Below are 25,651 nucleotides of genomic sequence, written 5' to 3'. Positions count from 1 at the left end.
TTTGGACAATTCATTTCATGATTTCATGAACAAATTATTGAGACTAACTTTTTATTCCAGAATTCAGAATTTACAATGCAGAAGGAGGCCATTCGGCCCATCAAGTCTGCACCGGCTCTTGGAAAGAGCACCCTACCCAAGGTCTACACCTCCACCCTATTCCCATAACCCAGTAAACCAATCCAACACTAAGGGCAATTTTGGACACTACGGGCAATTTAGCATGGCCAATCCATCTAACCTGCACATCTTTGGATTGTGGGAGGAAACCGGAGCACCCGGAGGAAACCCACGTAAACACGGGGAGAATGTGCAGACTCCGCACAGACAGTGACCCAAGCCGGGAACCGAACCTGGGACCCTGGAGCTGTGAAGCAATTGCGCTAACCACAATGCTACCGTGCTGCCCTATTAATTGGGGGCAGCACAGTGGTTAGCACTGCTGCCTCACGGCACCAAGGACCTGGGTTCGGTCACATCTCTGGGTCACTGTCCGTGTGGAGTTTGCACATTCTTCCATGCCTGCGTGTGTCTCACCCCCACAAACCAAAAAGATGTGCAGTGTAGGTGAATTGGCCACGCTAAATTGTCCCTTAATTGAAAAAAAAAGGGTACTCTACATTTATGGGGGAAAAGAATTAATTGAACTTAAACTCCCCCAGTTAACATGGTGGGATTAGAACTCGTTTCCAGATCATTAGTCCTGTAACATACTGTAACCATCAATTGACGAAGAGATGGTGTAATAATATGTCTTAATCCAAGCACTGCTATCAGTATAAACTAATGAATTGAGGAAAATATTGGAAGGGAATTTGAATTTGTAGATCAGACACTGACACCATAGAAAGCATCCAATCTGGCTGTATCACAGCCTGGTCAGGCAACTGCTCGGCCCAGGACCGCAAGAAACTTCAGAGAGTCGTGAACACAGCCTAGTCCATCACACAAACCCACCTCCCGTCCATTGACTCCATCTACACCTCCCACTGCCTGGGGAAAGCGGGCAGCATAATCAAAGACCCCTCCCACCCGGCTTACTCACTCTTCCAACTTCTTCCATCGGGACAGGAAATACAAAACTCTGAGAACACTCACAAACAGACTCAAAAACAGCTTCTTCCCCGCTGTTACCAGACTCCTAAACGACCCTCTTATGGACTGACCTCATTAACACTACACCCCTGTATACTTCACCCAATGCCGGTGTTTATGTAGTTACATAGTGTACCTTGTGTTGCCCTATTATGTATTTTCTTTTCATTTCTTTTCATGTACTGAATGATCTGTTGAGCTGTTTGCCAAAAAATACTTTTCACTGTACCTCGGTACACGTGACAACAAACAAAATCTAATCTAATCCAACACTGCTATTCATTGCTTCACCATTAACATACCAACCACAGCCAAAGATGAGACAAGGACAGTTCCTGGACTCGGGTGGATCACCTTAAAGTGAGTCTTCACTATTTATCAAAATGGAACAATCAGATCATTTTGCTGCTCACACTCACCATGCTCTTATGTATGACCATACACATCACCATGTCCTTGTGTCCACCGTACACTTGCAGACGATCGTGTGACTGGAAACCAAAAGAAAATAACATTACATTAGACTATTGATTTAAAATTGGGTAAACATAACGCCGCTAACACAGTAACTAACACATCACGTGGCACTTGATAGGAAAATTATCAAACAGAATTCTATATAAAGCCACAAAGATCTAAGAGGCCGCTTAAGGGGGGGGGAGAGGGGGGGGGGCGGGGAGAGCGGGACTTAGGAGGGATTACTGAATTTAGGGGTGTGGCAGTTTAAAATGCAATGGTGGAGTGATTAAAATCTGTCTCAAGAGGACAGATTAGAAAAATTTGGTATCTTAAAAGAGGTAACAGATATAGGAAGGGGCTTGACCACAAGGTTGAGAATTTTAATTTTCTTTAAAAATACTTTGCGATCCAACATTACACGACTAGATTTCACCGGAGCCTCTCTTCCACAGAGGCATACCCTGCATATTCACATTCCGCCCATGTATGAATATGCATGTAGACAACAGTGAAATTTATGTCACCGCCATTAATCACTGAATATCAAATACAAGGGAGTTGCAGCCAGGAGTCAGCCATTCAGCCGATCGAGCCTGCTTCACCATCCAATATCATGATTGATCATCGACTTCAACGCCTTTTTTCCAACACTATTCCCATATCCCCTTAAGCCATTGGCATTTAGAAATCTGTCAATCTACACTTTAAACATACTCAGTGACTGAGCTTCCACAGCCTTGTGGGATAGAGAATTCCAGAGATTCACAACCCTCTGAGCAAAAGAATTTCTCATCTCGGTCATAAGTGGCATTCTCCTTATTTTGAAATTGTGCCCCCTGGTTCGAGCCTCCCCAAACGAGGGAAACCTCTTACTGCATCTACTCTGTCTATTCCTTTAAGTATTTTGTTGGTTTGAGTGAGATCACCTCACATTCTTTGGAACTGGAGGATACAGGCCCAGTTTGCCCAATCTCTCTCCACGGTAGCATTGTGGATAGCACAATCATTTCACAGCTCCAGGGTCCCAGGTTCGATTCCGGCTTGGGTCACTGTCTGTGTGGAGTCTGCACATCCTCCCCGTGTGTGCATGGGTTTCCTCCGGGTACTCCGGTTTCCTCCCACAGTCCAAAGATGTGCAGGTTAGGTGGATTGGCCATGCTAAATTGCCCTTAGTGTCCAAAATTGCCCTTAGTGTTGGGTGGGGTTACTGGGTTATGGGGATAGGGTGGAGGTGTTGACCTTGGGTAGGATGCTCTTTCCAAGAGCTGGTGCAGATTCGATGGGCCGAATGGCCTCCTTCTGCACTGTAAATTCTATGTAAATTCTATAAGACAGTCCCGCTATACCTGGAACGAGCTTGGTGAATCTTTGTTGCATGCCCTCGATGGCAATAATGCCCTTTCCGAGGTAAGGGGGCCAAATCGCTCTTAGTACTCCAGGTGTGGTTTAACCAAGCCCCTACAATTGAAGCAAGACCTCACTATTCCTATACTCAAATCCTCCCGTGATAAAGGCTAATATTCCATTAGCCTTCCTAATTGTTGCGCCTGGATGTCAGCCTTCAATAACCCAGGTCCTTTTGTACATCTCCACTTTCTAATCTTTTACCGTGCATTTGTTCCTCCTTCCAAAGTGGCTAACCTTCCATTTTTCCACATTATATTCCATCAGGCATGTTCTTGCCCACTCCCCAAGTCTGTCCAAATCCTCTTGAAGGCATTTTGTATTATCCTCACAACACACGTTCCGCCTAGCTTTGTGTCATCCGCAAAGTTGGAAATATTACATTAGGTCCCCACATCTAAATCACTGATATACATTTTCAACAGCAGGAGCCTGAGTACAGTAGCCCACTAGTCACAGCCTGCCAGTGCCAGAATAACCTGTTGATTGCGACTCTGTTTTCTGCCCATTAACCAATATTTAATCCGTGCCAGTATATTACTTCCTGTCCCTTGTGCATTAATTTTGCTAACCAAGCTCCTGTGGGGGACTTTATTGAAAATCTTTGAAAATCCAAGTATACTTGGGTGGCACACGGGTTAGCACTGCTGCCTCACAGCACCAGGGATCTGGGTTCGATTCCGGCCGTGGGTCACTGTGTCAGGTTTGCACGTTCCCCCCGTGTGTGCGTGTTTTTCCTCCGGGTTCTCCAGTTTCCTCCCACAATCCAAAGATGTGCAGGATGGGTGGATTGGCCATGCTAAATTGACCATTAAGTGTCCAAAGGTTAGGTGGGATTCTGAGATAGGGCGGGGGAGCAAGCCTAGGTAGGTTGCTCTTTCGGAAGGTCGGTGCAGACTCAATAGGCTGACTAGCCTCCTTCTGCACTGCAGGCATTCCATGAACTACATCTGCCGACTCCCCTTCATCAATTCTGTTAGTAACATCCTCAAACTGGTTCATCAAACATAATGTTCCATTCATAAACCCACAGTGATTATGCCCAAACCGACCATTATTATTCAAGTGTCTATTTATCACATCCTTTATAATAGATTCTGGCATTTTCCGTCCTACTGATGTAAGGTTAACAGGTCTGGTAGCATTGACGCCTCACAGTACCAGGGACCCAGGTTCAATTCCAGCTTTGTGTGACTATCTGTGAGGAGTTTGCACTTTCTCCGTGTGACTGCGTGGGTTTCCTACAGGTGCTCCGGTTTCCTCCCACAGTCCAAAATGTGCAGGTTAGGTGGATTGGCCGTGCTAAATTACCCCTTAGTGTCCAAAGATGTGCAGGTTAGGTGGGGGTATGGGGACAGGGTATGGGGATAGGGTGGGGGAGTGGGTTTAGGTAGCATGCTCTGAGGGTTGGTACAGACTCAATGGGCCTCCTTCTGCACTGTAGAGATTTTATCGTGTAGGAGTACATGGGTTTACTGTAGGAGTAGATCTGCACCGAACCTCCGAAAGAGCAACCCACCTAGGCATGCTCCCCTGCCCCATCTCTGGAACCCCACCTAACCTTTGCACACTTTATGGGCAACTGCTGTGGTCAGCAGCAGATGTTGTGGAACTAAATTTAAGCAATGGTGAAAAACAAGAGTTCAGTTACTCAGTAACCAACATCACCGAAAACAAAATAGGTTGCATGTGAGTAAGGGATAAACCCAATCAATCAGTGGAGGATAAACCCAATCAGTGGAGGATAAACCCAGTCAGTGGAGGATAAACCCAATCAGTGAGAGATAAACCCAGTCAGTGAGAGATAAACCCAATCAGTGAGAGATAAACCCAATCAGTGAGAGATAAACCCAGTCAGTGGAGGATAAACCCAGTCAGTGGGGGATAAACCCAGTCAGTGGGGGATAAACCCAGTCAGTGGAGGATAAACCCAGTCAGTGGGGGATAAACCCAGTCAGTGGAGGATAAACCCAGTCAGTGGAGGATAAACCCAGTCAGTGGAGGATAAACCCAGTCAGTGGAGGATAAACCCAGTCAGTGAGAGATAAACCCAGTCAGTGGGGGATAAACCCAGTCAGTGGGGGATAAACCCAGTCAGTGGAGGATAAACCCAATCAGTGAGAGATAAACCCAATCAGTGGGGGATAAACCCAATCAGTGGGGGATAAACCCAATCAGTGGGGGATAAACCCAATCAGTGAGAGATAAACCCAGTCAGTGGGGGATAAACCCAATCAGTGGGGGATAAACCCAATCAGTGGGGGATAAACCCAATCAGTGTGGGATAAACCCAGTCAGTGGGGGATAAACCCAATCAGTGGGGGATAAACCCAATCAGTGGGGGATAAACCCAATCAGTGTGGGATAAACCCAATCAGTGGGGGATAAACCCAATCAGTGGGGGATAAACCCAATCAGTGGGGGATAAACCCAATCAGTGGGGGATAAACCCAATCAGTGTGGGATAAACCCAATCAGTGAGAGATAAACCCAATCAGTGTGGGATAAACCCAATCAGTGAGAGATAAACCCAGTCAGTGGGGGATAAACCCAATCAGTGGGGGATAAACCCAGTCAGTGGGGGATAAACCCAATCAGTGGGGGATAAACCCAATCAGTGGGGGATAAACCCAATCAGTGTGGGATAAACCCAATCAGTGGGGGATAAACCCAATCAGTGGGGGATAAACCCAATCAGTGGGGGATAAACCCAATCAGTGTGGGATAAACCCAATCAGTGAGAGATAAACCCAGTCAGTGGGGGATAAACCCAATCAGTGGGGGATAAACCCAATCAGTGAGGGATAAACCCAATCAGTGAGGGATAAACCCAGTCAGTGGGGGATAAACCCAATCAGTGGAGGATAAACCCAATCAGTGGGGGATAAACCCAATCAGTGAGGGATAAACCCAGTCAGTGGGGGATAAACCCAATCAGTGGAGGATAAACCCAATCAGTGGGGGATAAACCCAATCAGTGGGGGATGAACCCAATCAGTGGGGGATGAACCCAGTCAGTGGAGGATAAACCCAATCAGTGAGAGATAAACCCAATCAGTGTGGGATAAACCCAATCAGTGAGAAATAAACCCAATCAGTGAGAGATAAACTCAATCAGTGGGGGATAAACCCAATCAGTGAGAGATAAACCCAATCAGTGAGAGATAAACCCAATCAGTGGGGGATAAACCCAATCAGTGGGGGATAAACCCAATCAGTGAGAGATAAACCCAATCAGTGGAGGATAAACCCAATCAGTGGGGGATAAACCCAATCAGTGAGAGATAAACCCAATCAGTGGAGGATAAACCCAATCAGTGAGAGATAAACCCAGTCAGTGGAGGATAAACCCAATCAGTGGGGGATAAACCCAATCAGTGGAGGATAAACCCAATCAGTGGGGGATAAACCCAATCAGTGAGAGATAAACCCAATCAGTGGAGGATAAACCCAATCAGTGAGAGATAAACCCAGTCAGTGGAGGATAAACCCAATCAGTGGGGGATAAACCCAATCAGTGGAGGATAAACCCAATCAGTGGGGGATAAACCCAATCAGTGAGAGATAAACCCAATCAGTGTGGGATCAACCCAATCAGTGGGGGATAAACCCAATCAGTGAGAGATAAACCCAATCAGTGGAGGATAAACCCAATCAGTGAGAGATAAACCCAGTCAGTGGAGGATAAACCCAATCAGTGGAGGATAAACCCAGTCAGTGGAGGATAAACCCAGTCAGTGGAGGATAAACCCAGTCAGTGGGGGATAAACCCAGTCAGTGGAGGATAAACCCAGTCAGTGGAGGATAAACCCAGTCAGTGGGGGATAAACCCAGTCAGTGGAGGATAAACCCAATCAGTGGAGGATAAACCCAATCAGTGAGAGATAAACCCAGTCAGTGGAGGATAAACCCAGTCAGTGGGGGATAAACCCAGTCATAGAACATAGAACATAGAACATAGAACAGTACAGCACAGAACAGGCCCTTCGGCCCTCAATGTTGTGCCGAGCCATGATCACCCTACTCAAATCCACGTATCCACCCTATACCCGTAACCCAACAACCCCCCCTTAACCTTACTTTTATTAGGACACTACGGGCAATTTAGCATGGCCAATCCACCTAACCCGCACATCTTTGGACTGTGGGAGGAAACCGGAGCACCCGGAGGAAACCCACGCACACAGGGGGAGGACGTGCAGACTCCACACAGACAGTGACCCAGCCGGGAATCGAACCTGGGACCCTGGAGCTGTGAAGCATTTATGCTAACCACCATGCTACCCTGCTGCCCCAAAGTCAGTGGGGGATAAACCCAATCAGTGAGAGATAAACCCAATCAGTGTGGGATAAACCCAATCAGTGAGAGATAAACCCAATCAGTGGGGGATAAACCCAATCAGTGGGGGATAAACCCAATCAGTGTGGGATAAACCCAATCAGTGGGGGATAAACCCAATCAGTGAGAGATAAACCCAGTCAGTGGAGGATAAACCCAGTCAGTGGAGGATAAACCCAATCAGTGGAGGATAAACCCAATCAGTGGGGGATAAACCCAGTCAGTGAGAGATAAACCCAATCAGTGGGGGATAAACCCAATCAGTGAGAGATAAACCCAGTCAGTGGAGGATAAACCCAATCAGTGGAGGATAAACCCAATCAGTGAGAGGATAAACCCAATCAGTGGGGGATAAACCCAATCAGTGAGAGATAAACCCAATCAGTGAGAGATAAACCCAATCAGTGAGAGATAAACCCAATCAGTGAGAGATAAACCCAATCAGTGAGAGATAAACCCAATCAGTGGAGGATAAACCCAATCAGTGGGGGATAAACCCAATCAGTGAGAGATAAACCCAGTCAGTGGGGGATGAACCCAATCAGTGGGGGATAAACCCAATCAGTGGGGGATAAACCCAATCAGTGGGGGATGAACCCAATCAGTGGGGGATAAACCCAATCAGTGGGGGATAAACCCAATCAGTGGGGGATAAACCCAATCAGTGGGGGATGAACCCAATCAGTGGGGGATGAACCCAATCAGTGGGGGATAAACCCAATCAGTGGGGGATAAACCCAATCAGTGGGGGATAAACCCAATCAGTGGGGGATAAACCCAATCAGTGAGAGATAAACCCAGTCAGTGGGGGATAAACCCAATCAGCGGGGGATAAACGCAGTCAGTGGGGGATAAACCCAGTCAGTGGGGATAAACCCAATCAGTGGGGGATAAACCCAATCAGTGAGAGATAAACCCAATCAGGGGGGGATAAACCCAATCAGCGAGTGATAAACCCAATCTTCGAACATAGAACGATACAGCGCAGTACAGGCCCTTCGGCCCTCGATGTTGCACCGACATGGGAAGTCAAAAACTAAAGGCCATCTAACCTACACTATGCCATTATCATCCATATGCTTATCCAATAAACTTTTAAATGCCCTCAATGTTGGCGAGTTCACTACTGTTGCAGGTAGGTTATTCCACGGCCTCACCACTCTTTGCATAAAAAACCTACCTCTGACCTCTGTCCTGTATCTATTACCCCTCAATTGAAGGCTATGTCCCCTCGTGCTAGCCACCTCCATCCGCGGGAGAAGGCTCTCACTGTCCACCCTATCTAACCCTCTGATCATTTTGTATGCCTCTATTAAGTCACCTCTTAACCTTCTTCTAATAACTGTAACCAGATGTTAAAAAATGGACAAGCCTAGAACAAACAGTATTGAACCTGTGTTATACAGTGATGGATCTGTGCACACTTGCACTGTATTCCAGTGTTATGACAGAACTGCACCCACAGGCACCGAAATCTCGTGTCATACAGTGACAGACAAGTACCAGTGCTAATGCAGTGACAGACCTGAACACACCAGTACCATACCCCAGTGTTATACAGTGACAGACCAGTTCACCCCAGTACCATAACCGTTATATAGTGACAGACCAATACCATCCCGTTTTAGACAGTGACGGATCAGTACACCCCAGTACCATACCCCAGTTTTATGCAGTAACAGACCTGAACACACCTGTACCATACCCCAGTGTTATACAGAGACAGACCAGTACCATACCCCAGTGTTATACAGGGACAGACCAGTACCGTACCCCAGTGTTATACAGGGTCAGACCAGTACCATACCGCAGTGTCATACAGGGTCAGACCAGTACCATACCCCAGTGTTATACAGGGACAGACCAGTACCGTACCCCAGTGTTATACAGGGACAGACCAGTACCATACCCCAGTGTTATACAGGGACAGACCAGTACCATACCCCAGTGTTATACAGGGTCACACCAGTACCATACCCCAGTGTTATACAGGGACAGACCAGTACCGTACCCCAGTGTTATACAGGGATAGACCAGTACCATACCCCAGTGTTATACATGGTCAGACAGTACCATACCCCAGTGCTATATAGGGACAGACCAGTACCGTACCCCAGTGTTATACAGGGACAGACCAGTACCGTACCCCAGTGTTATACAGGGTCAGACCAGTACCGTACCCCAGTGTTATACAGGGATAGACCAGTACCATACACCAGTGTTATACAGAGACAGACCAGTACCATACCCCAGTGTTATACATGGTCAGGCCAGTACCATACCCCAGTGTTATAGAGACAGACCAGTACCATACCCCAGTGTTATACATGGTCAGACAGTACCATACCCCAGTGCTATATAGGGACAGACCAGTACCGTACCCCAGTGTTATACAGGGACAGACCAGTACCGTACCCCAGTGTTATACAGGGACAGACCAGTACCATACCCCAGTGTTATACAGGGTCACACCAGTACCATACCCCAGTGTTATACAGGGACAGACCAGTACCGTACCCCAGTGTTATACAGGGATAGACCAGTACCATACCCCAGTGTTATACATGGTCAGACAGTACCATACCCCAGTGCTATATAGGGACAGACCAGTACCGTACCCCAGTGTTATACAGGGTCAGACCAGTACCATACCCCAGTGTTATACAGGGACAGACCTGTACCGTACCCCAGTGTTATACAGGGATAGACCAGTACCGTACTCCAGTGTTATACAGAGACAGACCAGTACCGTACCCCAGTGTTATACATGGTCAGGCCAGTACCATACCCCAGTGTTATAGAGACAGACCAGTACCATACCCCAGTGTTATACATGGTCAGACAGTACCATACCCCAGTGCTATATAGGGACAGACCAGTACCGTACCCCAGTGTTATACAGGGTCCCACCAGTACCGTACCCCAGTGTTATACAGGGTCACACCAGTACCATACCCCAGTGTAATACAGGGTCCCACCAGTACCGTACCCCAGTGTTATACAGGGATAGACCAGTACCATACCCCAGTGTTATACATGGTCAGACAGTACCATACCCCAGTGTAATACAGGGTCCCACCAGTACCGTACCCCAGTGTTATACAGAGACAGACCAGTACCGTACCCCAGTGTTATACAGGGACAGACCAGTACCATACCCCAGTGTTATACAGGGTCACACCAGTACCGTACCCCAGTGTTATACAGGGTCCCACCAGTACTATACCCGAGTGTTATACAGGGACAGACCAGTACCATACCCCAGTGTTATACAGGGTCACACCAGTACCGTACCCCAGTGCTATATAGGGACAGACCAGTACCATACCCCAGTGTTATACAGGGACAGACCAGTACCGTACCCCAGTGTTATACAGTGATAGACCAGTACCGTACCCCAGTGTTATACAGGGTCCCACCAGTACCGTACTCCAGTGTTATACAGGGTCCCACCAGTACCGTACCCCAGTGTTATACAGGGTCCCACCAGTACCGTACCCCAGTGTTATACAGGGTCCGTCCAGTACCGTACCCCAGTGTTATACAGGGTCCCTCCAGTACCATACCCCAGTGTTATACAGGGACAGACCAGTACCATACCCCAGTGTTATACAGGGTCCCACCAGTACCATATCCCAGTGTTATACAGGGTCACACCAGTACCGTACCCCAGTGTTATACAGGGTCACACCAGTACATACCCCAGTGTTATACAGGGTCAGACCAGTACCATACCCCAGTGTTATACTGAGACAGACCAGTACCATATCCCAGTGTTATACATGGGTCAGACCAGTACCATACCCCAGTGTTATACAGGGTCAGACCAGTACCATACCCCAGTGTTATATAGGACCACACCAGTACCATACCCCAGTGTTATACAGGGACAGACCAGTACCATACCCCAGTGTTATACAGGGACAGACCAGTACCATACCCCAGTGTTATACAGGGACAGACCAGTACCGTACCCCAGTGTTATACAGGGACAGACCAGTACCGTACCCCAGTGTTATACAGGGACAGACCAGTACCGTACCCCAGTGTTATACAGGGACAGACCAGTACCGTACCCCAGTGTTATACAGGGTCCCACCAGTACCGTACCCCAGTGTTATACAGGGTCACACCAGTACCGTACCCCAGTGTTATATAGGACCACACCAGTACCATACCCCAGTGTTATACAGGGACAGACCAGTACCATACCCCAGTGTTATACAGGGACAGACCAGTACCGTACCCCAGTGTTATACAGTGACAGACCAGTACCATACCCCAGTGTTATACAGGGTCCCACCAGTACCATATCCCAGTGTTATACAGGGTCACACCAGTACCATACCCCAGTGTTATACTGAGACAGACCAGTACCATACCCCAGTGTTATACAGGGTCCCACCAGTACCATATCCCAGTGTTATACAGGGTCACACCAGTACCGTACCCCAGTGTTATACAGGGACAGACCAGTACCGTACCCCAGTGTTATACAGGGACAGACCAGTACCGTACCCCAGTGTTATACAGGGTCCCACCAGTACCGTACCCCAGTGTTATACAGGGTCACACCAGTACCGTACCCCAGTGTTATATAGGACCACACCAGTACCATACCCCAGTGTTATACAGGGACAGACCAGTACCATACCCCAGTGTTATACAGGGACAGACCAGTACCATACCCAAGTGTTATACAGTGACAGACCAGTACCATACCCCAGTGTTATACAGGGTCACACCAGTACCATACCCCAGTGTTATACAGGGACACACCAGTACCGTACCCCAGTGTTATACAGGGACAGACCAGTACCGTACCCCAGTGTTATACAGGGTCACACCAGTACCGTACCCCAGTGTTATACAGGGTCACACCAGTACCATACCCCAGTGTAATACAGGGTCCCACCAGTACTATACCCGAGTGTTATACAGGGTCACACCAGTACCGTACTCCAGTGTTCTACAGAGTCACACCAGTACCATACCCCAGTGTTATACAGGGACAGACCAGTACCATACCCCAGTGTTATACAGGGACAGACCAGTACCATACCCCAGTGTTATACAGGGTCACACCAGTACCGTACTCCAGTGTTCTACAGAGTCACACCAGTACCGTACCCCAGTGTTATACAGGGTCCCACCAGTACCATACCCCAGTGTTATACAGGGACAGACCAGTACCGTACCCCAGTGTTATACAGGGTCACACCAGTACCATACCCCAGTGTTATACAGGGACAGACCAGTACCGTACCCCAGTGTTATACAGGGACAGACCAGTACCGTACCCCAGTGTTATACAGGGTCACACCAGTACCATACCCCAGTGTTATACAGGGTCACACCAGTACCGTACCCCAGTGTTATACAGGGTCACACCAGTACCGTACCCCAGTGTTATACAGGGACAGACCAGTACCGTACCCCAGTGTTATACAGGGTCACACCAGTACCGTACCCCAGTGTTATACAGGGACAGACCAGCACCATACCCCAGTGTTATACAGGGACAGACCAGTACCATACCCAAGTGTTATACAGTGACAGACCAGTACCATACCCCAGTGTAATACAGGGTCCCACCAGTACCATACCCCAGTGTTATACAGAGACAGGCCAGTACCATACCCCAGTGTTACACAGGGACAGAGCTATCGCACAATCTGGCTTACCTGCAATTCATAAACTCGCACCAGTTTGTCCAAGCAGGCGGTCACCATCACCTTACCCAGGATGCTTACGACGGTGACAGCATGGTTGTGACCTTTATAGATCCGCACAAGTTCTCCAGTCTGTGAGAAAAGAAAGGGAAGAGATTGTTAGGTTATTTTGGCATGCGAGCAAACTGAACAATCTTCAATGAACTAACAAACATTTGAAGCCTCTGTTCAGTGAATGAGCACCACATCCACATGGACATTTTCTCCGGATGTTTGCTGGTTATAGGACCATAGTGTGCAACACGTCAGCCCAGCAGCAATTCTTCAAGGACATGTGCAAACGATCTAGTCTTGGCAGGATACAGGCAAGATTGACCCCCTTCTCAGCCAGCATACACACACAGGGAGGACACTAGATGCCAGCTGTGGTTCAGTGGGCAGCACTCTTACTTCTGAGTCAGAAGGTTGTGGGTTCCAGTCCCATTGCAGAGATGAAGATTATGTAGAAATGGAAAATTTTGCCTACAAACAACTAATTCAGCTCATCCTGTCTGCCATTTAATAACAGGCTCTCCAGCGTTATGTCAGTTTCCAACTTTTGGTTTCTAGTCTTAAAGATTACAGCACTTTCGAGTGTATGCCAAATTATTTTTTGAATGCAATGAGGGGTTCTACCCCTACCATCATTTCAGGCAGTGAGTTCTAGACCCCCAAAAAACTACTGGTTAAAAAAATTACACCATTTCGTACCATCAGCAAACCTCTTACTCATTTCCTCCACGATAAATCATTGATTATATACCACAAACAGCAAGGGGACACACAATCGAGGCAGACATCAGCAAGTAATTCGGAAAGCTGATAAAATGTTGCTGTTTATTGCAAGGGGTATTGAATACCAGAGCAGGGAGGTTATGCGTCTGTTGTACAGGGCATTGTGGGATCACATCTGGAGCACTGTGTGAAGTGTGGATCTATTTTAGGAAGGATGCAAACATGCTGGATGCAGTTTAGAGAAGGTTTACTGGACTAATACCTGAAATGGGCAGGTTGCCTTCTGAGGAAAGGCTGGGGTTTAGAAGAGTAAGTAACAACTTGACTGAAACGTACAAGGTCCTGAGGTGTCTTGACTGAGCGGATGTGGAGAGGATGTTTCCTCTTGTGAGAAGACCCAGAACTAGGGTAACTGTTAAAAATAAAGGGTTGCAGATCGGGTGGGGACTCTGGAGCGAAGCACTGCATAGGGTCAACTCCACCTCCACGTGCGCAAGGCTCAGCCTGACGCAACTAAAAGTGGTACATAGAGCCCACTTAACAAGAACCCGTATGAGTAGGTTCTTCCCGGAGGTGGAAGACAGATGTGAACGGTGCCAAAGAGGCCCGGCCAACCACGCCCACATGTTCTGGTCCTGCCCCAGACTCGTGGAGTACTGGACAGCCTTCTTCGAGGTAATGTCCAAAGTGGTGGGAGTGAGAGTGGAGCCATGCCCGATAGTGGCGGTCTTCGGGGTTTCAGAACAGCCAGATCTATTCCTGGGGAGGAGGGCGGATGCCCTTGCCTTTGCCTCCCTGATCGCCCGCCGTAGAATCCTGTTTGGCTGGCGGTCAGCAGCACCGCCCAGAGCTGCGGACTGGCTGTCCGACCTCTCGGAATCTCTCCAAATGGAGAAAATCAAATTTGCCATCCGAGGGTCGGACGACGGCTTCCACAGAACGTGGGAGCCATTCATGCAACTGTTCCGGGACCTATTTGTGGCCAATGTACAAGAGGAAGAATAGTCGGGGGAAGGTAGCGGGAGGGTGGGGGGGGGCTACAGGTTCGTTACGGGGGTTCGATGGCTAGCTAAGGCCCAAAACCAAGCTAAATAAACATGTTGAGGGGGGGAGGGGGGGGGGGGGGGGGGCGCAGTTACTACTACGAAGATGCTTACCTGTAAATATGTATGTTAATTTTTGCGTGTTTGTTTTTGTTTGTTTTTTTTTTTCTCTCCTAACAATTTGTAATTTGTTCAATATAAAATACGAAAACTGAATAAAAACATTTATAAAAAAAAAAAAAATAAAGGGTTGCCCAATTAACACAGATGAGGATATTTTTTTTTCACTCACAGGGTCGCGAGTCTTTCGAACTCTCTTCCTCAAAATGTGGTGGTGGAAGCAGTCTTTGAATATTTGAAAGGCATAGCTTGATAGATTCTTAATAAGCAAGGGGATGAAAGGTTATCGAGGTAGGCAGGAATGTCAGGTTGGGGTTACCATCAGATCAGTAATGATCTTATTGAATGACAAAGCAGGCTCGTGGGGCCTCCTTCTGCTCCTAACTCACATGCTTGTATTCCAATCCAGTACTGAGTGCTGCCCTGCCACAGATGCTGTCTTCTGAGGCCCCTTCCGCCCTTTCAAGTGGATTAAGAAAGATATTGACCACAGAATGTCCCCCATTTTGCAGCCAATTAAGTATGTCTGAAGTGTAGAGTAGAATAGAACATAGAGCTTTATTGTCCATACAGAAGTGGACATTTATCTTTGGCTTCACCTCCAATTGGCCATCCGAGGCATCTGTGCTTCCAGAGAAGCGACCTGATCGCTATGCCTCGAAAGGGCCACCTCCATGCCTTGTATCATGTCACCATGTGCCTTTACCGTTTAGTTGGTCCTCTCCAATGCCAAACGAATGGGGGCCAAGGCCTCTTCATCGATTTGCAGAAGTCCCCCGACACAACCCGCCAACGCTCGTCAAATTCTGCCACGGTGATAGTAACCAAAGTGGCCGGAGTCACAGAGGCTGCCTCCATCATTTTCTCCTCAACGAGCCCCAAGGAGCCTCTGAATTGCTCGATGAACTTCTACTTCCAGGTTTTTTGGGTTTTCTAAGCATTTTACCTATGTAGGTACCTTGTTCCTGTTAAACATGTGAGTTTTTAAACAAAAATACCCCAAAACTAAATGAAGGGAACTAAAAGAGCAGTACCCAAGTGGGAGCCACCTCGTGCACCTTCCTCAACAAAATGCCACGGGAAGTCCAGAAATATAGGTCATATCAAGTACAATCTCGGGTTAAATTTGGTCACATGCCTTTGTTAGTTCTGGGTTGCTGAGGCAATTTACATCACTGTTGCCTGGCTAATGTCTCCTAGCTCAGCAAAGGCTGTGAAGCAACCTGAAGCCGTCCTATTCAGTGCAGCATTAATCCAATGTTGCAGTGCATATTACCAGAGACTGGAGTCTAACTAGCGCCTCCAAACAAAGCTCATTAACTCACACATTAGGGTTTATTCCAGCAAGTCAGAGGCTTTGAGAAAAGACAAAGCAACCAGCAGGTTACCATTTTCTAAGCAACCTGGATACGGCTAGTTTGAAACACCAAGCAAACACATTAAGGGGTGCATATTTGAATTACAAACAACACTTACATGGATGTTGTGAGCATGTACAGACTGGTCACTGGAACCACTGAAAACCAAGTCATTTATCACCTGAAAAGACAAAAAAAGGTCACTTGATAACAACCACTTGCACAATCTGCAGCACCCTGCCACTTGCTATCTCCCCCCCCCCCCCCCCCCCCCCCCGCCCAGGCCAGACAGCACCCTCTGCACTCCCGTCTCTGGCCCGACATCACTCTCCGCGCTCTCGTCACCATGCATGCACTCACACACCACCTTCCGCACTCCCGTCTCCATGTGTGCACACATACCACCTTCCACACTCCCATCTCCATGCATGCGCACACCCACATTACGCACTCCCGTCTCCATGCGTGCACACACATCACCTTCCGCACTCTGGTCTCCATGCGTGCACACAAAGTACCCTCCACACTCCCACCTCCATGCATGCACACACATCACCTTCCGCACTCCCACCTCCTTGCATGCACACACATCACCTTCCGCACTCCCACCTCACCTTCCGCACTCCCACCTCCTTGCTTGCACACACATCACCTTCCGCACTCCCGTCTCCATGCCTGCACCCTCCGCACTCCCACCTCCTTGCGTGCACACACAGTACCCTCTGCACTTTCACCTCCTTGCATGCACACACATCAACTTCCGCACTCCCACCTCCTTGCGTGCACACACAGTACCCTCTGCACTTTCACCTCCTTGCATGCACACACATCAACTGCCGCACTCCCACTTCCTTGCGTGTACACATATACCCTCTGCACTCCCACCTCCATGCGTGCACACACACACACCAGCACTCGTGTCTCCATGCGTGCACACACAGCACTCTCCACACTCCCGTCTCCATACGTGCAAACACAGCACTCCCCACACTCCCGTCTCCATGCATGCATACACAGTACTCTCCGCACTCACGTCTCCATGCGAGCACACACAGTACTCTCCGCACTCACGTCTCCATGCGAGCACACACAGCACTCTCCGCACTCCCGTCTCCATGCGAGCATACACAGTACTCTCCGCACTCCCGTCTCCATGCGAGCACACAGCACTCTCCGCACTCCCGTCTCCATGCGTGCACACACACCACTCTCGTCTCCATGCCTGCAAACACAGCACTCCCCGCACTCCCATCTCCATACGTGCACACACAGCACTCTCGTCTCCATGCATGCACACACAGCATCCACCACACTCCTGACTCCATGCGTGCATGCACAGCACTCGCCGCACTCCCGTCTCCATGAGTGCACACACAGCACCCTCTGCATACTCGTCTCCATGCGTGCGCACACAGCGCCCTCTGCACACTCGTCTCCATGCGTGCACACACAGTACCCTCTGCACTCCCACCTCCACGTGTGCATTGTACGCTCCGCAATCCCACCTCCATGCGTGCGCATCCAGCACCTTCTGCACACCCGTCTCCGCTCTTCCGTCTCTATGCATTCACACACAGCATCCATCACACTCCTGTCTTCACGTGTGCACATACAGCACCCTCTGCACTCCTGTCGCCACGCGTACAAACACAGCAACCTCCACCCTCCCGTCTCCATGTATGTACACACAGCATCCTCCACTCTCCCGTCTCCATGCAAGTACACACAGCAACCTCCGACCCTCCCATCTTTATGCATGCGCACACAGTATTCCTCCCGTCACACAAAAGCAGAACACCCGATTCCTTACAACACAAGGAACTCTTCGCGCTCCTCTCTCACACCCAGCAACGGCTGCAATATTTTGCCAGCCATACCTTCATGCACAGGACAGTCTTGGTGTGACCTTCCAACGTCCTGAGCAATAACCCGTTCTTGGCATCGCGAACACTGATGGTGCAATCGTATGATCCGACTAATAGCAGTCTTCGTGATCCCTCCTGTGCTGTTGCCAAACAGCTGACTGCTCGCGGGCCGTGACAGTCAAACACATCCAGCTGCTTCTTATTCTGAGGAAGGAGAAATGGGACAGAAGACTCAAGAGTGCCTTGTACACAATGGATTGGAAAGTAATAATCACTGCTCATGTTTGCCAAATGATAGGAACACACAAACAGACCATTCGGCTCATCACGTCTGCTGGCTGGTTCTCTCCAGGGGACACCTAATCCTGTTTACCTTCCAATCCTTTAATATTCCCCTTTTCTGAAGCAACCATCCACTTACTGGGAACTCTTAGAATGCACTGGTGGAAGTGAAGGTTTTAAAGTAGTGAGTTTTGAAGATGAGAACTGAGGTGAGTTAGATGAGTGGAGTTAAGAATGTAAACAGTTAAGCAAGGTCAGTAAAAGTGGTGATGCTCATGGATAAGGCCACGGAAAGGACAACTAAAACTCCTGTTTAGGTATAGAATACAGAGACAAGGAAACAGCTTAAAGTTGGTACAAGATGACTTAGGCCACAGTTGGAGTAGGGGATGCATACCTGCGTCCCCATTGGAAGATGCATCAAACAAGTTGAGGGCACTGTCTCAGAACGCTGACTCCTTCTGCCTAACTCCCCACGAGGTTTGCCTAATTCAGGCTTCTCAATGTGATGGTTCTCTCTCTCCCTCTCTCTCTCTCCCCCCCCCCCCCCGATCTAGTTTCTACTCATCAATATATTTCAGCCTACCTTTTGCTTTAGCAATGTGCGTTTGTCACTGTGAGATCATGGATAATAAAGAAATGGCAGGTTTTCTTTTTGCCAGTGAGGACATGATGGGCTGGATGACCTTTCAATAGTCTAAGATAGGCACATCGGCAAAATCAACCACAGGGCATTAACTTTTTTTAAAAATGCATTTTATTACAAACAGGTATCAAAACAGGTTACAGCAAATAAACACCCCAGGAAACATAATTCCCAACAATCAACTATACAGTCTGTAAAAATGTTTTCCCCCCTTTTCCTTTTCATCCCCCGGCCAGTGACGAACAGCTCCCCAACACGGTCACAAACATCCCCCACCTTTTCTCAAACCCCTCTACAGAGCCCCTTAACTCGAACTTTATCTTCTCCAACCACAGGAAGTGGTAAAGGTCACCCAACCAAGCTGCTAACCCCAGTGGCGATGCCGCCATGCAGAGGCGAAGGCCACGACATCGGCCTTCCTCCTCTCCATGAGCTTTGGCTTCTCTGAAACCCCAAATATCGCCACCAAAGGTCCGGGTCCACCTCCTCCTCCACTATCCTGGCTAAGACCGCAAACACTCCCGCCCAGAATTTTTCGCAATCCCAAAACATATGCGCTGGACCCCGCCCACACCTCTCAAGGCGCAGGCAGAGAGATGGGTGACCACCAGAAGGGACAGGCAGTCAGTGCAGGAATCCCCTGTGGTTGTCCCCCTCTCGAACAGGTATACCCGTTTGCATACTGTCGGGGGGAATAGCCTATCAGGGGAAAACAGCAGCAGCCAGAGCAGTGACACCACGGCTGGCTCTGATGTTCAGCAGGGAGGGTCAAAGCGCAGAAGAGCAATAGTCATAGGGGACTCTATAGTCAGGGGCACAGATAGGCGCTTCTGTGGATGTGAGACAGAGGTCGTTGTACATATTGACACTAACGACATAGGCAGGAAGGGGCTTGAGGTCCTGTAGCAGGAGTTCAGGGAGCTAGGCAGAAAGTTAAAAGGCAGGACCTCTAGCGTTGTAATCTCAGGATTACCCCCTGTGCCACGTGCCAGTGAGGCTAGAAATAGGAAGATAGAGCAGCTAAACATGTGGCTAAACAGCTGGTGTAGGAGGAAGGGTTTCCGTTATCTGGACCACTGGGAGCTCTTCTGGGGCAGGTGTGACCTGTATGAGAAGGACGTGTTGCATCTAAACTGGAGAAGCATAAGTATCCTGGCCGTGAGGGTTGCTGGTGTCACATGGGAGGGTTTAAACTAGTATGGGAGGGTTTAAACTAGTATGGTGGGGGGTGGGTATTGGAGCAATAGGTCAAAAGGTGAAAAAATTGAGGGAGAACTAGGGAATAGGGCCAGTATGGCTCTGAGGAAGAGCAGACAGGGAGATGTTGCTGAAAACAGTGGGTCTGGTGGCCTGAAGTGCATATGTTTTAATGCAAGAAGCATTACGGGTAAGGCAGATGAACTTAGAGCTTGGACTAGTACTTGGAACTATGATGTTGTTGCCATTACAGAGACCTGGTTGAGGGAAGGACAGGATTGGCAGCTAAATGTTCCAGGATTTGGATGTTTCAGGCGGGATAGAGGGGGATGTAAAAGGGGTGGCGGAGTTGCGCTGCTGGTTCGGGGGAATATCACAGCTGTACTACGGGTGGACACCTCAGAGGGCAGTAAGGCTATATGGGTAGAGATCAGGAATAAAAAGGGTGCAGTCACAATGTTGGGGGTTTACTACAGGCCTCCCAACAGACAGCAGGAGATAGAGGAGCAGATAGGTAGACAGATTTTGGAAAGGAGTAAAAGCAGCAGGGTTGTTGTGATGGGAGGCTTTAACTTCCCCAATATTGACTGGGACTCACTTTGTGCTATGGGCTTGGACGGGTCAGAGTTTGTAAGGAGCATCCAGGAGGGCTTCTTAAAACAATATGTAGTCAGTTCAACTAGGGAAGAGGCTATACCGGATCTGGTATTGGGGAATGAGCCCGGCCAGGTGATAGAAGTTTCAGTAGGGGAGCATTTCGGGAACAGTGACCACAATTCAGTAAGTTTTAAAGTGCTTGTGGACAAGGATAAGAGTGGTCCAAGAGTGAATGTTCTAAATTGGGGGAAGGCTAATTATAACAATATTAGGCAGGAACTGAAGAACCTAGACTGGGGACGGATGTTTGAGTGTAAATCAACATCTGACATGTGGTAGGCTTTCAAATGTCAGTTGAAAGGAATTCAGGACTGGCATGTTCCTGTGAGGAAGAAGGATAAATACGGCAAATTTCAAGAACCTTGGATAACGAGAGATATTGTAGGCCTCGTCAAAAAGAAAAAGGAGGCATTTGTCAGGGCTAGAAGGCTGGGAACAGACAAAGCCTGTGTGGAATATAAGGAAAGTAGGAAGGAACTTAAGCAAGGAGTCAAGAGGGCTAAAAAGGGTCACGAAAAGTCATTAATAGGGTTAAGGAAAATCCCAAGGCTTTTTACACGTACATAAAAAGCAAGAGGGTAGCCAGGGAAAGGGTGTCCAACTGAAGGACAGGGGAGGGAATCTATGTGTGGAGCCAGAGGAAATGGGCGAGGTACTAAATGAATACTTTGCATCAGTATTCACCAAAGAGAAGGAACTGGTGGATGTTGAGTCTGGAGAAGGGTGTGTTGATAGCCTGGGTCACATTGAGATCCAAAAATACGAGGTTTTGGGCATCTTGAAAAATATTACGGTAGGTAAGTCCCCAGGGCCTGATGGGATCTATCCCAGAGTACTGAAGGAGGCTAGAGAGGAAATTGCTGAGGCCTTGACAGAAATCTTTGGATCCTCACTGTCTTCAGGTGATGTCCAGGAGGACTGGAGAATAGCCAATGTGGTTCCTTTGTTTAAGAAGGGTAGCAGGGATAATCCAGGGAACTACAGATCGGTGAGCCTTACGTCTGTGGTAGGGAAATTACTGGAGAGAATTCTTCGAGACAGGATCTGCTCCCATTGAAGCAAATGGACGTATTAGCGAGAAGCAGCATGGTTTTGTGAAGGGGAGGTCGTGTCTCACAAACTTAATAAGAGTTTTTCCGAGGAGGTCACAAAGATGATTGATGCAGGTAGGGCAGTGGATGTTGCCTATATGGACTTCAGTAAGGCCTTTGACAAGGTGCCTCATGGTAGACTGGTACAAAAGGTGAAATCACATGGGATCAGGGGTGAGCTGGCAAGGTGGATACAGAACTGGCTAGGTCATAGAAGGCAGAGTAGTAGCAATGGAAGGGTGCTTTTCTAATTGGAGAGCTGTGACTAATGGTGTTCCGCAGGGATCAGTGCTGGGATCTTTGCTGTTCATAGTAAATATAAATGATTTGGAGGAAAATCTAACTGGTCTGATTAGTAAGTTTGCAGACGACACACGATTGGTGGAATTGCGGATAGCGATGAGGACTGCCTGTGAGGTAATGCATTTTGGTAGGGAATATACAGTTAATGGTAGAACCCTCAAGAGTATTAACAGTCAGAGATATTTAGGTGTACAGGTCCACAGGTCACTGAAAGGGACAACACAGGTGGAGAAGGTAGTCAAGAAGGCATACGGCATGCTTGCCTTCATTGGCCAGGGCATTGAGTATAAAAATTGGCAAGTCATGTTGCAGCTGTATAGAACCTTAGTTAGGCCAATTTTAGTGTTCAATTTTGGTTGCCACACTACCAGAAGGATGTGGAGTCTTTAGAGAGGGTGCAGAAGAGATTTACCAGGATTATGTCTGGTGTGGAGGGCATTAGCTATGAGGAGAGGTGGAATAAACTCGGTTTATTCTCACTGGAACGATGGAGGTTGAGGGGCGACCTGAAAGAGGTCTACAAAATTATGAGGGGCATAGACAGAGTGGATAGTCAGGGCTTTTTCCCCCAAGGTAGAGGGGTCAATTACTAGGGGGCATAGGTTTAAGGTGCGAGGGGCAAGGTTTAGAAGAGATGTACGAGGCAAGTTTTTTTACAGAGGGTAGTGGGTGCCTGGAATACGTTGCCGGAGGAGGTGGCGGAAGCAGGGACGATAGTGATGTTTAAGGGGCATCTTGACAAATACATGAATAGGATGGGAATAGAGGGATAGGGACCCTGGAAGTGCAGAAGATTTTAGTTTAGACAGGCAGCATGGTCAGCACAGGGTTGGAGGGTTGAAAGGCCTGTTCCTGTGCTCTACTTTTCTTTGTTCTCACACTCATCTGCTACCACCGAAAGAACCCACTCATTCTTGCCCGGGTCATATGCATCTTGTGCACCACCTTAAACTGTATCAGGCTCATCCTTGCACAAAAGAAGGTCCTGTTTACTCTATGCAGTGCCTCACTCCATACTCCCCAATTGATCTCCCCTCCCAATTCTTCTTCCCATTTCTCCTTGATCTTCACCACCTGCTCGCCTCCCTCCTCCCCCAGCCCTAACTCGTCCCTCCCCTTCCACATCCGGAAGCAGCAGCAGGGTGTATCCCAGCAACCCAGGGAACCCCCTCCAGACCTTTCGCGCAAAGTCCCTAACCTACAGATACTTGAACTCACTCTACCCTCTCCCTTAGCTCCTCCAGACTGGCGAACACTTCCTCCAAACACAGATCCCTCACCTTGACCAGCCCACTTCCCTCCACCTCCTGTACACACTATCCAGGCCCCTGGTCAAAACCATGATTCTCGCAAAACGGTGTCACAGGGTAGTAACAAGTGAGGAAACTGCCAATATGCTGGTCATAATTTTCCAAAGCTCTTGAAACTGGACTTGTGTCTTTGGATTAGAAAATTTCAAGTGTCATTCCATTCTTTAGGAGCACATATCAGCTTCGTACCAAGTACGGGGAAGCTACTGAAATTTATTATCGGAAACTGAGTGACTGAGCACTTGGACAGGTGTTAGTTGATGAAAGAGATTTGTAAATGCAAGTGTTTTTAAAGAGATATTCGCATGGTGGATTTCAAGTGTCTATGAATATTTGCTTTGGAGATTTCTAGTAGGCTGAGTTCCACACAACAGATTGCCAAAAAAAAAACCACAGAATTGTAGATTATGCACCAACCAAATTCTCCAAATAATATGCTGAACAGTCTTTCTCACCCTACAAACTGCTGCTATTGCCACTCATATAAACCCTCATCTTATGTCATTGTCAATTACCAGATCCATTTCTTCTTCAAGTTCCCCATAGACTGCTCCCTAGTGGTTCTGTACCTCTCTCCTGGAGCACTGTTCAAAACCCTCCATTCAGATACTTCCCTTCTCACAGGTCCAAAGCACCCCTGAAGTCACAAATACCAGAGGCAGTGAGCAAGGTGCACTATCCTTCCTCATCTTCCTCAACCTCCTTTAACACAGTCAAGCACATCAACCTGTCTTCTACTGTGTAACTGGGTCGGACGTCCCTCGCCAGGTTCCATCCTTAAATATCCAGCCGTAACAAAAGAATCTCCAGGAATGGATTTTCCTTCTGCCCCTACAAGGTGATTGCTGGAGTGCTCCCAAGATCTACGCTCGGACCCTTCCAATTCCTCCTCTGCACGTTGGGCAATATTGTCCACAGATAAAAGGCTAGCTCCCATAGATGTGCTAGCAACACCCAATTCTGCCTCTTCACCAACTGTCTCAGACCAGCTGCTACTTCTATGTTGTCACACTGCGCCTTCGCCATCCAGTGTTGGATGAGCTGTGAATTGCTTAAGCTGGCTAAAATCGATTGAAGGTTTGGTGGTAAATAAACAGTGGAAACATTTAACGGAACTCAAAATGTCCAACAGTAATACATTTCATTAAAAAACAAAAACTCAGCCAGAAAAAAAATCATCTGTGGCTTACTCAGGAGGTTACGGGTAGTATTAGATTAAAATGAATTTATAATGCTGCAAAGATAATGGACAATAGATAGCCTGATTATGGGAGTGTATTAGGAACCAGCAAAGGACCACTAAAAAGTTGAAAAGGGAGAAATGAGAATGAGCCAGTTCTTTGAAGTAGTAACATGCCCTGTGGATAAATGGGAACCGGTGGATGTATTGTACACCTTACACCTTATCAAACACGTTCTGAAAATCTATGGTTATTGCGTAAAATAAAAGCTCACGATGGTAGGCATAACATATTGGCATAGGTAGAAGATTAGCTAGCTAACGGGAAACAGTTGGCATAAATGGGTCACTTTCTGGTTGTCAGGATGTGACTGATGGGCCACAGAGAGCAGTGCTGGGTCCTCAACTCTTTGCACCTTATGTAAATGATTTGGAAGAAGGGATCAATTATATAGTTGTTAAATTTTCTAATGACACAAAGATGGGAAGGAAAGTAAGCTATGAAGACATAAGGGGGCTACAAAAGGATAGGTTAGGTGAATGGGCAAAGATCTGGAAAATAGTATAATATGGGAAAATGTAAGGTTACTCATTTTGGCAGGAAGAATAAAAAACAAACCTTTTATCTAAATGTTGAAGGATTGCAGAGCTGACATGCAGAGGGATCTGGGTGTCCTAATGCATGAATCACAGAACATTAGTACGCAGCAAGTAATTAGGAAACGAATATGCTGTTGTTTACTGCAGGGGTTATTGAATACAAAATAGTAATAATTAATAAGAATAATCTTTATTAGTGTCACAAGTAGGCTTAGAAATCCCCTAGTCGCCATACTCCAGTGCCTGTTGGGTACAC

General features: G+C 47.8%; 1 protein-coding gene across 8 annotated transcripts in view; it reads right to left on the bottom strand.

Annotated features, from left to right (window-relative positions):
* The window catches only part of LOC119955860 (zinc finger protein 106-like), a 131,809-nt gene that overhangs the window by 5,923 nt on the left and 100,235 nt on the right, over nucleotides 1-25,651 (bottom strand). For all 8 annotated transcript variants that reach the window (XM_038782559.1, XM_038782510.1, XM_038782518.1 and 5 more), the window contains 4 exons: nucleotides 18,142-18,333; nucleotides 16,383-16,445; nucleotides 12,982-13,101; nucleotides 1,515-1,586 (listed from right to left, as the gene is read on the bottom strand). In XM_038782559.1, the coding sequence (XP_038638487.1) occupies nucleotides 1,515-1,586; nucleotides 12,982-13,101; nucleotides 16,383-16,445; nucleotides 18,142-18,333 (447 nt within the window). The remainder of the gene's footprint in view (nucleotides 1-1,514; nucleotides 1,587-12,981; nucleotides 13,102-16,382; nucleotides 16,446-18,141; nucleotides 18,334-25,651) is intronic.

This window comes from Scyliorhinus canicula, chromosome 2 (genome assembly GCF_902713615.1).
Source record: "Scyliorhinus canicula chromosome 2, sScyCan1.1, whole genome shotgun sequence".
Classification (NCBI taxonomy): Eukaryota; Metazoa; Chordata; class Chondrichthyes; order Carcharhiniformes; family Scyliorhinidae; genus Scyliorhinus; species Scyliorhinus canicula.
Note: the sequence above shows the minus strand (reverse complement) of the source record. Positions and strands in the feature narration are given on the sequence as shown.